This window comes from Epinephelus fuscoguttatus, linkage group LG20, assembly GCF_011397635.1.
Source record: "Epinephelus fuscoguttatus linkage group LG20, E.fuscoguttatus.final_Chr_v1".
NCBI lineage: Eukaryota > Metazoa > Chordata > Actinopteri > Perciformes > Serranidae > Epinephelus > Epinephelus fuscoguttatus.
The window spans coordinates 14788159-14800766 of record NC_064771.1 but is presented as its reverse complement, the minus strand read 5'-3'; the positions used below and the strand labels follow the sequence as shown (position 1 = coordinate 14800766).

General features: G+C 40.5%; 1 protein-coding gene across 1 annotated transcript in view; it reads left to right on the top strand.

Moving 5' to 3' along the window:
• The first annotated feature begins 1358 nt into the window (after nt 1–1358).
• The window catches only part of LOC125880294 (transformation/transcription domain-associated protein), a 97994-nt gene continuing 86744 nt past the window's right edge, over nt 1359–12608 (top strand). The window contains exons 1-17 of the mRNA XM_049562597.1: nt 1359–1422; nt 2004–2192; nt 3080–3129; nt 3418–3528; nt 4160–4264; nt 4620–4703; nt 5135–5191; nt 5373–5498; nt 7000–7077; nt 7484–7572; nt 8145–8241; nt 8957–9095; nt 10516–10594; nt 11224–11458; nt 11573–11909; nt 12047–12144; nt 12297–12491. Of these exons, the coding sequence (XP_049418554.1) occupies nt 2093–2192; nt 3080–3129; nt 3418–3528; nt 4160–4264; nt 4620–4703; nt 5135–5191; nt 5373–5498; nt 7000–7077; nt 7484–7572; nt 8145–8241; nt 8957–9095; nt 10516–10594; nt 11224–11458; nt 11573–11909; nt 12047–12144; nt 12297–12491 (1980 nt within the window). The 5' untranslated portion in view covers nt 1359–1422; nt 2004–2092. The remainder of the gene's footprint in view (nt 1423–2003; nt 2193–3079; nt 3130–3417; nt 3529–4159; nt 4265–4619; nt 4704–5134; nt 5192–5372; nt 5499–6999; nt 7078–7483; nt 7573–8144; nt 8242–8956; nt 9096–10515; nt 10595–11223; nt 11459–11572; nt 11910–12046; nt 12145–12296; nt 12492–12608) is intronic.

The window sequence follows — 12608 nt, the reverse complement described above, 5'->3', positions numbered from 1 at the left end:
CACACGTTGGCCTCAGTTCAAGAACTTAAATGCAGTCCCTGGTGTGTCATTATTCATAAAGGATTGGCACTACGCTTGTTTTACTTGGAGCACTGTGGATCTCAGAGCATTGAGTTTACGCAGCCTCTGTCTCTGTCAGTGGGCTGCCATCTTGTGGTAAAAACAAACCATGCTAAGTAATGCAGTCATCACTCAGTATACACCAACTGTGCTATCTAAACTTGAAACATGCATAATGTGACTTTTAGCCATTTAGCCAAGTCAAGGTTGAAGAGTTATCTGTTTGCCACTGCCTTTTATTAAATCAAATATTTATCATTTCTTACACTGCACTGTCATTCTTATTACTCAAATACTTTTACTGATTTAACTGCACTGCAACTTTTATTTTGTATTTTATGCCTGTCTTTGTATATTTTAACTTTTTATTTTGTATTCTCTAGTTCTTTAATGAATTGCTTTTATATGTCCTTTATATTGTTTCTTTTGCATGTTGTCTTGATGGGTTGGATGTTTTATATAGAGCACTTTGAATCGCTTTGTTGATGAAATGTACTATACAAATAAACTTGCCTTGCCTATATGCTACATTGTATAATTGCACTATTCCCTTTGCTGCTGTAATGATGCGAATTCCCTGCTATTAGATGAATAAAGAATTATCTTATTTTATCATGTTATCTTATAAAAATTAAAAATATTATTTTTAATAAGAAGAGAAGACACAACAGCAATGGGGGTTTTCACAATCTGGCAAACCACAAATAGTTCTTTTAAACTGATCTATAAACCATTAGTAAATGTTTTATCTGCTATTATTAATATAGCCATTAGTTAGAATTTATACCACTAAACAAAATCTGCATAACAGCAATATGACTTACAGCAAAGCCTATAGAGTGATAACGTTGGCAAGCCAAAGTTGCCAATATAAATCAGTTGCCTGACTTCTGGTTAAGTTTATAATTTAGCAAACATATATCAGCAATATAGGCCTATGTAAAGTCTGCCAAATACTGCAGTATGTGTTGAAGAACTCGTCTCCCATAGAATACTGCCCACATGAGTATACTGCCGCCAGTAAGCATGCGCAGTTAGCCGCAAATGTACTTCCTCTGCCAATATCCTGGAGCCAGAAGACCATCGAAAACGATGGTCTTATAACCACTGCTTTACAGTGTATCGTTCCGCTCGTACTAGAATAAAACATTTTGACTAATAAAAAAAATATACAGACGTAAACATTGGCTGCACCGCTTCTAGGCATCTAGTTTTGTTAATCAAACATTATTACACTGTACGCATACATTCATATACGATACGGATTAGGCGGAGGGATATCACACATCCTTGCGAGTCGCAAGCTCTGAGCAACGCGAGCGCGGCGGTTACGGAGCGACGGCTTCCTGTCTGTGGTGCTGGGTGAGTGCAAACGGTCCGCTCTTTCTTAAACTTTGGAGAAATTGTGGGTGTTATCTACACCCTGCTGTATTATAATAACTTTAAACTGTCTCCTGTCTGAGAACATGTGCTTTCTTCTCTTGGCTAGCGTTTATTTTCTCTTAAAGTTTGAGTTTGACGCTTGGGGATGCGCGAGCGCTTTCTTTCTTTTGGAAAGCTAGCTTATTAGCTAACGGCTGCTAACGTCTTCTGCAAAATTAATATTATATGTGGCTTTTGTGGCTTTATTGAGCAGATGCATAAGTGTGTAACGTATCTTTAAAACGGGAAGTTTTCCACTTTGACGCCGAAAATACGGTTTTTTTAATTCACAAACACTGTCGGAGTATACGGAAATTGTGCTAGCCGGCGCTTGCAGTGATGTCATCACTGTGCGCCCGTTGAGAGGCATGTTTGTGGATCTGTTATCGGTCACCGGTCTAAGTTAAAGTTACTGTTTTCCCGTAGCAACGCTGATTTTTGCCAAAAATGTTCAGCAAATATAACATTAGTATCTTCATTTAGATTAACAACTACGCTATCTTTTCCTATGATGTCTGTAGCTTACATGAGACCACACTGAGATCTGTGCAGAGCAGACTACCGTCTGCCCCCTTTCCCCTCAGCTGCCTGGTCTGTTCCATCTACCACCATGGCCTTTGTGCCTGCGCCCAGCCCCACTGTGGTGGACCAGACCACACTTATGAAGAAGTACCTGCAGTTTGTGGCAGCACTCACAGATGCTAACACACGTAAGTTCGTAGGCCTTGCAGTTTACTGCTAATCAGGAGTTATACCAGATGCCTGAAAATGGCAGGCCTGAATATCTTGCAGTTTGAAAAGCCTACCAACATTTAATAGCATTTAAAGTACAGATTTACTTAAATTACTTGTTATTTTATGTAAGTCATAATATGGATGCACGTTCTCATGAATTTGTTATTAACCCAAGAAGTGTCATCCAACAATAATCCAGCACCTGCAGTAATATGTTTAACCTGCAGTAATCTAGAGGCATGAGCAGGTGCTTAGATGCAGGATGGATTAGTGTGAATTTATCTTTTTTCATTTGGGTAAAATTTGCATTAATTTAAATGCTTAGACATTTGGCAATTAAAAAGAGGAGTAAGAAGATGCTTTTACAATAGGACTTCATGTAAGAATGAATGTTGCTATTCTTGTTAAAAAAAAAAAAAAAAAAGGTAAAGTATTTTGTAATATTACTCATTTGGAACTTCAATAATTAAAGTTAGAAACACTTTTGTCATACAGATTTGTTAATAAATTGTATGCCCCTTCTTATTTCATTGAACTTTTTTGTTAGTACTTACTTTTTTTTCTCAGTATCAGTAAAATAAATTATGGTTTAGTAGAGGCACTTGGGCTTAGCATGGGCGATGTGATGAGAGCGATATGCTTTAGTCCAGTCAAAGGTACGTGTGTCTGGGTGAGTGCTTGTCTGTGTGAGTGTTGTTGTGTGAGTGTGATTCTTAATGTACCTTTTGAACAACCTGGACGCTGAAAGTAAAACTGATAAGATCTGAGAGTCCCTGCTGAGCACATTGAGACGGCCATGAAAAGTGGAACTGTATCATTAGCCAGTGTGATTAATGGCGACATTCTGTCCTTCAACTTCCAGCTGATGAAACTAAGCTGAAGATGATGCAGGAGGTCAGCGAGAACTTTGAGGTAAGTTTGATGAATGTTCTCAGTGTGTGCAGGAGGGGATTGATTTTCATTGTCTCTTTTGATGTATTATGATGGATTTTAAGAAGTTTTAGAGGTTCCAGAAAAGTTTAATTTTCTCAGGACCTTTTGAGTTGTAACTGAACTGAGGGAAAATGCACTATTTTTTTAATTAAATGAGTCTGCAGCAACAAAGAAAAATCTTTGACTAAATACTCATACCACTGAAACATGAATGCGGGATATACAAGTTACTACATGACGTAAGACATCTTGGACTTTCAATTTCAGAATGTGACTTCGTCGCCTCAGTACTCCACCTTCTTGGAACACATCATTCCTCGCTTCCTCACGTTCCTTCAGGATGGAGAGGTGCAGTTCCTACAAGAAAAACCTACACAGGTATGTTACCAAACACAACAGTTTGGGTTCCTTCCTATGCTCACCAATTTTAATCTATGTTCAAAAACTGTACCAACAGAAATCTAGTCTAGCAGAAAACTGATTTGGTCGCAGACACTATCCTCAATAATAATGATAATTGACCCTTCACTAAGTCCCGGCCCTTTGCGATGGTCTGTCCACATCACAAGCAATCGAGACAGAAGACAATGAATATAAGGGGAAACTTTGCCAATATTCAGCCAGCTGTGTGTGAAGATGAATGATGTTTGGTGTGCCGCCAGCTGCCAGATGGGTAGGGAGCTTCGGGAAAAGCCAAACACTGTTCATCTGCGCACTCTGTGATGACACGCAGCTGCTTGAATAATAACAAAGTTTCCCTGGACTGTTCCTGTAAGAGCAGGATAGGCCTTTATTCAGTGTTATAATCATTAAAAAGCAAAAGCATGTGTGTACATCCAGCTGGCCAGACCTTCGGTAGCTGTCTAGCTAGCTAACTCTACATTTTTCAGAGTCTGACTTTGGTTTTGAAACTGGGAAGAAGTTTATATCTCCTTCCAACCTCTCCAGGTAACAAGTATCATTAATTCATGATGTGCCCCAGTGGTATAATTAACATCTTCTTTTTCAGCAACTGAGGAAGCTGGTCCTGGAAATCATTCACCGCATACCAACAAATGAACACCTTCGTCCACACACCAAGAACATCCTGTCCGTAATGTTCCGCTTCCTTGAGGTAAGAGTCCTGTTCTCTTACAACAGAAGATGTTACATTTTGTCATTTTGCAGTATTCAGTTACTATAAAACTGTCTTTTACAGCTTGTAGTTGATTTTCCGTACTGTCTCACAGCTGATCAGTTTCCAAAGTGCTGGAAAATTAATATTAATGAAAAGCTGCTACATGTCTGTGGTAGTCATAGTTTTGTTGTTTAGTAAATATTTTACAAAGAATTAATTAAACGAGTAGGCTTTGTTTCTACAGCGGATTGGAAAACAGTGAAAATGATTGACACTGTGGATAGTGGACAAAAGAAATATTCTGCAGTTATTTCATTTCACATTCATCTTTGTTCTTTTTTTGTTGTCACAGATTGAAAGTGAGGAAAATGTGCTGATTTGCCTACGCATTATTATTGAGCTGCACAAACAGTTCCGGCCACCAATCTCTCAGGAGGTGAGAATCTCAGCCTTATTGCTTGAAAAAGAATTGAGTCGCGAAATATTGTTTTGAAACTTGCAGAGCGATGTTTTGTTGTCTAGTTCTTATAAAGATAAAAGCATATTTGTTAGTAATCCTGTGATGTCAGGGATGTGATTATCATTACACAGTTATAACTAATGACTAATACCTCATTCACAGCAGTAAAACATAAACATGAAAGAATGAGTGATCAGTTAACATTTTCTGTTGACCAAGACCTGATTGAAAAACAATAAAGGCAATAAAATACTGTTGTAGACAGAATTTTTCAGCTTCTCTTAAGCAGGAAAAATACAACAAAGAATTATTGATATCTTATTTTTCTTTATGAAAAATAAAAGGAACATGTGAACATTTTCTTGAAGTCGTGGATTAACATGTTTTCCATAATCTTCTCCTTTCAGATTCATCACTTTCTGGACTTTGTGAAGCAGATCTACAAAGACCTTCCGAAAGTTGTTGTAAGTACAGCCTTCACAGCAGGTGGCTCTGCTTTCAGTGAAGTTGTGGTTGCTTCTGATTTGATTATATTTTTAACGGAAGCACTGGGTAACTTGCCACTGTCTTCCCCTCATGTTTCTTTCTTCCTTTCCACCTGTGTCTGTGTTCTCTCTAACCACCGTCTCTTTGTGCTCCCACCAGGCCAGGTACTTTGAGAACCCACAGGTGATAGCAGAGAACACTGTTCCCTCCCCAGAAATGGTTGGGATGATCACATCGGTACTGGTCAAGACTGCACCAGAGAGGGAAGACAGCGAGACACGGACAGTAAGCTAACCAACCGTTAATCTCCATACTGCATACTTATACAGTACTGTCTGTAGCCACAGGATGGCAGTGTTGGCACACTAATAGGGGAAACCACAAAACTGCCCTCTTACTGACTCAGAGAGAACATACATTAAAAAGTACTTGATACGCTCTCTCAGCACACATTTTCAAACTGAAGTTTTATAGCATGCGCCCTCTTGTCGGTTTAATACGAAGCTGATCTGAATTTTGTCTCATTGACAGTTTCTTAGTTTTATTATATGATTAATTTCCTTAAGATGAATTTCGGTCTTTATTTTTCAAAGACTGTACTGAAAACATAATCTTACAGCAAGGAAAGAATCTTGAAGTGTAACATTTTGTAATGGAGAATGTACAAGAAGAACTGATGTGGATTTAAAGTGTACTTGCCAACCTTGAGAACTCAAAGATAGGGAGGATTTTGAAATCAAAGCCCGGGGGTCGGATGTTCCCCCTGAAAACTTTCTAGACATTCGTATGACTTGCAAAGAATGAAAAGAACAAAAAAATAAATACACTGCATCATGTTTTTTTATGTTCAATCATTTAATTCAGTTTAGTTTTTAGTTTATGACTCTAGTACTCCAGCCGAGTACCAGGAGGAGGGAGAGGGGCCAGGCTGCAGGTTTGACTCACGGCAGGGACTCAAAGCTGGCTGTCCTCCCTGGCCCTCACACCTCTGGGGTCCTGGATGCCTAAGTGAGGCAGAACGGGAGGCTCATGGTCTGTGGAAAACAGCTGGGTACCCCGCCTTGGCGGAGGAGGGCAAGCTGGGTTTCCCCCAACCCTGATGCCATGCCCGACTCATGTGGGCCTGATGATTTCCCCTTTCGAGCCCTGGGGTTGGAGGGGGAAGCGCCAGTGTGTAGGAAACAGTACACCTTTAGAGTCATAGGGCTTATACACTCTGTACAGTGCCAGAAACAGGCTGTAATAATGGGGGAAAAGGTGTGAAAATTTGTCATGAATAGGAAGAAATACTGCAGCTTTGTGAAAAACAGAAGTCTCACTGAAAAAATGGGAGGTTTGGCAAGAATGATTTAAGCCAGCAAACTTGTGTTCAGAAGTCCACTCCTCTAAACTTGACTTTATTTAGCTTTTGTTTACTAGGGCAATGGTACATCTAAAAGCAACACTTTTAAATACCTAACAAAGACCTCTTGCACTTTGTCTTCTACACTTGGAGTTATCTGAAATTTACTGGGAACAACCTTTCCATACAGAGACATTTGTCAGGTTATTTTCTAAACAACATTTTCTAGAATAACCTGATGGAAGTGTTTGTGCCAAAACATTGTTCCCAATAAATTTCTCATTATTGCAGGTGTAGAAGACAGTGCGCAGAAGTGTCTTTGTTGTGCAGTGGTATATCTGTCAGAATCGCTATGTCAGCTGTAGAAGGGTGTGGCAAGTATCCAGCTTTTACGTCATCCAGTTTTCATCCTCATTGTGTTTCTCACTTTGTCTCTGCCTCTAGCACACCATCATCCCACGGGGGTCCTTGTCTCTCAAGGTGCTGGCAGAGCTTCCCATCATAGTGGTGCTGATGTATCAGGTTTGTGAGACACTCCTGAACTTCTCTAAATATAACCATCACACAGTAACCCTTGGTAGGACAGTTGAATTACAGCAAAAAGGAATACGTAATGGCAAGAAATGTGCTTTTTGCCTTAAAACATTTCACTTTACATGCAAAGTAAACAAAAAAACAACATTTAACTTGAAGGGTTTTAGGGTTGGAAGATAAGTTGACATTTATTTTAAAGATTTTGACACGGCTAACTAAATTGGCTCATCTGCTTTTTTTGATAATTGGAGTCATGGGAGTTTTAGTGCACTCCCCCAAAAATACATCTTAAAAAGGTTTTGGAAAGAATCACTTCAGCTGTAATAATAAGTGTGTATTTAAATGAGGTCAGTTTTTCATTAACTGAGACTGTGTGTTCTCTCTGTCCCCTCAGCTATACAAGCTGAACATTCACAATGTGGTGTCAGAATTTGTACCCCTCATCATGAACACCATTATGCTCCAGGTGTCTCCACAGGCCAGGTAAGCTGTTTGTGTGTATGTGCACGCTTGTATGTGGGCTTTGTCTGAGCTAGGAGTTTGTGTGTGCCTTTAACAAATTTCATTTTCACTTTACAGCTCTCAAAATGAGTTTGGGCAAGTTTAAGAGAATGAATTTTTTTCTCTCCTCCCCATCTTCCTCCCTAGCACTCAGTTTGTTGATGCTGTTGCCCGGCACTTTGCCTGCCAAACCCGGAGTTAAAATCCATTTTGGGGAAGTTAAAATTGTAGAAATTGGCTTAGCAGGAGGTGAAACCTCTCAGGGTAGGAAGAGGCTTGTGTTAAGCATTCGGAACAGAAAGGAAATGGAGCAGAGTTAATTTAGAAAAAATACCTCAGCGGTCTCTGGCAGGTATATAGAGAGAGTTTTCTTCCTGACGCGCAGTAACAGCTGTGACGCAGACAAACAAGTCAACCATGTAGAATTGAGTCCCATATGTAGCCCCACAATTTCAACCTCTGTAATTGCCACCTACTGCAGGTATACAACATCATTAATGTCTTTGATGGAGCCAAATGTCTTTTTTATGTAAATCGTGCTGTTTCCTTTGCAGGCAACACAAGCTTTATAACAAGGAGTTGTATGCCGACTTCATTGCTGCGCAGATTAAGACTCTGTCATTTCTAGCCTACATCATCCGAATCTACCAGGTACACCTGTTTGATTGCTTTAAAATATATCCTCTTGTCAAACTTGGCCTCACATTATCTAGTAGCAAATATTTGCAGAACATAGAGATGTAGTAAAACAGACATGTTTTGAAGGATATTTTTCTGAATATCAATTCTTTTTGTGGGTGTCAGGTGATTGGCAGGAAGCAGAGTGTAACATAATGTGCTCACTGATATGAGGACACCGAAGCTTGCGAGAATAAAGATAAAACAGACACTTTGAAAAATTAAATTAAGACTTTTGCATTTACTTTACTTCATATTTAGTTTTTGCACACTGAACTAAAGTGAATGGTACAAATAGCTTCCTCTGAAGCAATCCCCTGCTACACTGACTGTGTGCAGACATTATCAGCAACAGTGTTAAAGACAGTAGAAACTCAGGCAATTGGCACAAACATCAAAAAACACTGATAATACCATAAAAAGAAGAATTCTAATAGGGGATTTAGTGAACTGTTGTTTTGGCTGTTACAGACACCCTGCCTGTCCAAATTAAATTAAAAGATATCAAATTGAAAAAAACTGAATACTCGCTCAAACATTTGACTTGTATTAGTATTGACTTGTATGGTAATTATTTTTGTCGAACATAGCTTGCCTCAGTTGACGGTGATTTTAAGAATTAATTGTGCTGTTAATAATATGTTGTGTGTGTGTGTGTGTGTGTGTGTATGTGTGCATATCCTATCAGGACCTGGTAGGGAAATACTCTCAGCAGATGGTAAAGGGCATGCTGCAGCTGCTGACCAACTGCCCCTCTGAGACTGCTCACCTCCGCAAGGAACTGCTCATTGCAGCCAAGCACATCCTTACAACTGACCTACGTAGCCGTATGTACACACACACCCACATACATACATACACGGACACACAAATGCATATAAATTAGTGAACAGGAAAATGAGAAGGGTGGGTGAATTATTTTTAATACTGGTTCATGTTTCTTTTCACAGTGCACATCATTTTTTAACAGTTTTTTCTCCTCAGTGAGAGTTGAAGAAACTTCAGGGCTAATTGTAGTTTAATGTGTTCTTCCTGGTCAAAACATTAGCGGCCTACGTTCTTGCCAAGTCACACTTCATTTTTCACATTTCACACTTCTGAAATAACATTTTTATTAGCTGTCAAACCGTGGCTTTAGACCCTCATTTGGATTTGGTGACTGAGCAGTGAAAAGTGAGACTGAATGAATGGAATAAACGCTTAACCACCCATCAGAAAGCTTGAGACAGCGATACACATTTTGCTTGATTTTCTACATGATATTGTGAGTTACTTCTGCTTCTGTGGCTCAAACCATTGTGATTGTGATTCGGCTTTTTTTTTTTTTTTTTGCCAGAGATTTGGTGTCATAGAGTTGCAGAGGATTGAGGAAACTTTCTAAACATAATTAGGTGTTTTAGTGAGAGTTGTCCTCTGGCTGCCAAAGCAGGGGATGGAGCACTGATACAGTTATCACTGCATATATTAAAACAAATGTGTTTTATTTTATGTATGTTAATTATTTTCTTGTCTTGGAAAAATGTATTATTATGCACCGTGTCTTGCAACACATGTCAGAGTCCTGTGTCAAATTGGATACACACTGGTACCCAGCAGGCAACCCATAAAAAAGGTGGCCGGGGGTGGTATTTTGTCTTAATTTTATCTGCGGTGTTGGCTCTGGGTGAAAAAAAGAAACATGCAGGTTGGTTCATGGGTGTTGGATGATAAATATATTAAAATAAACTGTGAATAATTCTAATTAAATTCAGTGTTTTAACATTTTAATCCTCTGCTGACTTTTTTTGTTGGCTCTGTCTTCGGTGCCAGCTGGAATATGAGAGCCGCTTCAGTCAGGTGCGTTACTAATGGGCACGTTAACTGTGAAGATGTACGGCTCAATATTATGAAAATAAGCACAAAATGTGTTATCTTAGTTTCACATTAATGAAATGTCCCAAAATGATCACTTAAAACATGCTGTCTACCTGAATTATTTGAACAGCGCATGGTTATTAAAGGATGTGTGGTTTTGGGTCAGGCTGCGGATCTTGTGTGGACAGCTTGGGTCGGGTTGTGGAACTAATTGGCACGTGGCACGGTGAGTGCGTTAATGCACGCCTCAGTTCTGGTTCGGGAACAAGTCTTGAAAATCATACCCATAGAGGACTCTGACATGTAGGATTTATTTATTTACCAACTTCTTTTTCTGGGGCGCACCTACAATCTTTGAATAATTTCATAAAAATGTATCTTATTCTGTTTCAGAGTTTATACCTTGCATGGACAAACTTTTCGATGAATCCATCCTAATTGGTTCTGGTTACACGGCCCGGGAGACACTCAGGTGAGTTTTGTGTGTGTTCACGATCATTTGATCTCCTTGGTGTTGGTACGCGCTCTCTCTCGTGGTTGATTGCTCAGCCAGGTGCATGCTAAGTGTCCTAGCATATTAATCAGGCAGTTCTCAGCGCCGCTGAGATTCTCAGGGAAGCGAACTCTCACCACTGCAGCACAGACCGCGCTGTCAAGTTGTCATGTACACCCGCATCTCCAGAGGGCAGGCTGCTTGCACATCCCCTCTTTAGGTCGATTTCAAACCCTTGTTGACCCCCTTCAGATGCCAAACTAGCTCACCTCATCAACAAAATAGCTGTCATTTCGCATTAGTACTACATAGGAAACAAGGCAGTTGGCGGAGACCTGGCAGGACTATCAGTGTCACTCATTAGCTCACTTTCTCTCTCCCTTTCTCGTCCACATCTCCCTTGCAGTTTCAGATGCATCCCAAAGCTGCTTTCCATATCTGTCAAACTTTTCCTGACTACTGCTTCCCCGATTACTACTTTTTCTGCCTTTTAGAAAATGTCAGTTCACTGGAGCATGGTCTTTTCAGTTTTCACTACTATGAAGTCATAAAATGTGATTATAATTCAGCTCCAAATGTTACAGTGATGTGTTTCCATTTCTTTCCAGACCCTTGGCCTACAGCACTCTAGCCGACCTGGTGCACCATGTTCGTCAGAACTTGCCCCTGACAGATTTATCCCTAGCAGTGCAGCTCTTCGCCAAGAACATTGATGACGAGTCACTTCCCAGTAACATCCAGACTATGTCGTGCAAGCTGCTGCTCAACCTGGTCGACTGTATCCGCTCAAAGTCTGAGCAAGAGAATGGCAATGGACGGGACATCCTGATGAGGATGCTGGAGGTAGGCAGCACAGAGTGTGGATCAGCAGAAAAGGCACTGATGTATATCACATACACTTTGATAAAAAAAAATGTTGAGTCATGTTTTCCCTCTTCTGTCTCTCCTGTAAATCAGGTGTTTGTGCTGAAGTTTCACACCATTGCGCGCTACCAGCTCGTCTCCATCTTTAAAAAGTGCAAGCCCCAGTCAGAGATGGGTGTTGTCGACCCAGGGGTGTTACCAGGGGTACCTGCCACACCCACTCCATCCACCACCCCTGCCATTCCACCTCCCGCTCCTCCCACACCCGTTGCCGCGACGCCTCAACCCCCAACAGCGTCCTTTGACCGAGCTGGTGAGAAGGAGGACAAGCAGACTTTTCAGGTGTCGGACTGCCGCAGCTTAGTCAAGACACTGGTGTGTGGAGTGAAGACAATTACGTGGGGCATCACCTCGTGCAAGGCCCCAGGAGGTGAGATGACACAGATCCATGCTCAACATCCATGATGGCATTAGGCATAGCATATGAATACAAAGCTATCAATAATTGTTGGATAAAACTTACATGCACTCTTTAAGTTTGTTGTTTATTCTTGTTTACTTTTCCAGAGGCTCAGTTTATTCCTAACAAGCAGCTTCAGCCAAAGGAAACACAAATCTACATTAAGCTGGTAAAATACGCCATGCAGGCCTTGGACATCTACCAGGTACAGCCGAAGCTTTTGACTAGAGCAGTTTGCCCATGTAAAAATCCTTAACAAATAATCATACGTCAGTAATATAAGACATAGCTCTGATAAATAGAATGATTTAAATCTGACAACAGCCCAGTGCAACACCTTATCTTTCTCCTGCCCAGGTCCAGGTTGCCAATAACCAGCAGACCTACATTAGAGTGGCCAACTGTCAGACTGTGCGCATGAAGGAGGAGAAAGAAGTTCTGGAGCACTTTGCTGGGGTCTTCACCATGATGAACCCGCTCACGTTCAAGGAGATTTTTCAGACAACTGTGCCATACATGGTGGAGAGGATCTCTAAAAACTATGCGCTGCAGGTACATGCCATCTCACATATAAATAAGTGTCGCATGTATAAATTGGTTTTGGATCACAGGTGATGTTTTTTCTTACAGTTACTTTAGTCAGTACAAATCAGTTCAGATAATACGGTC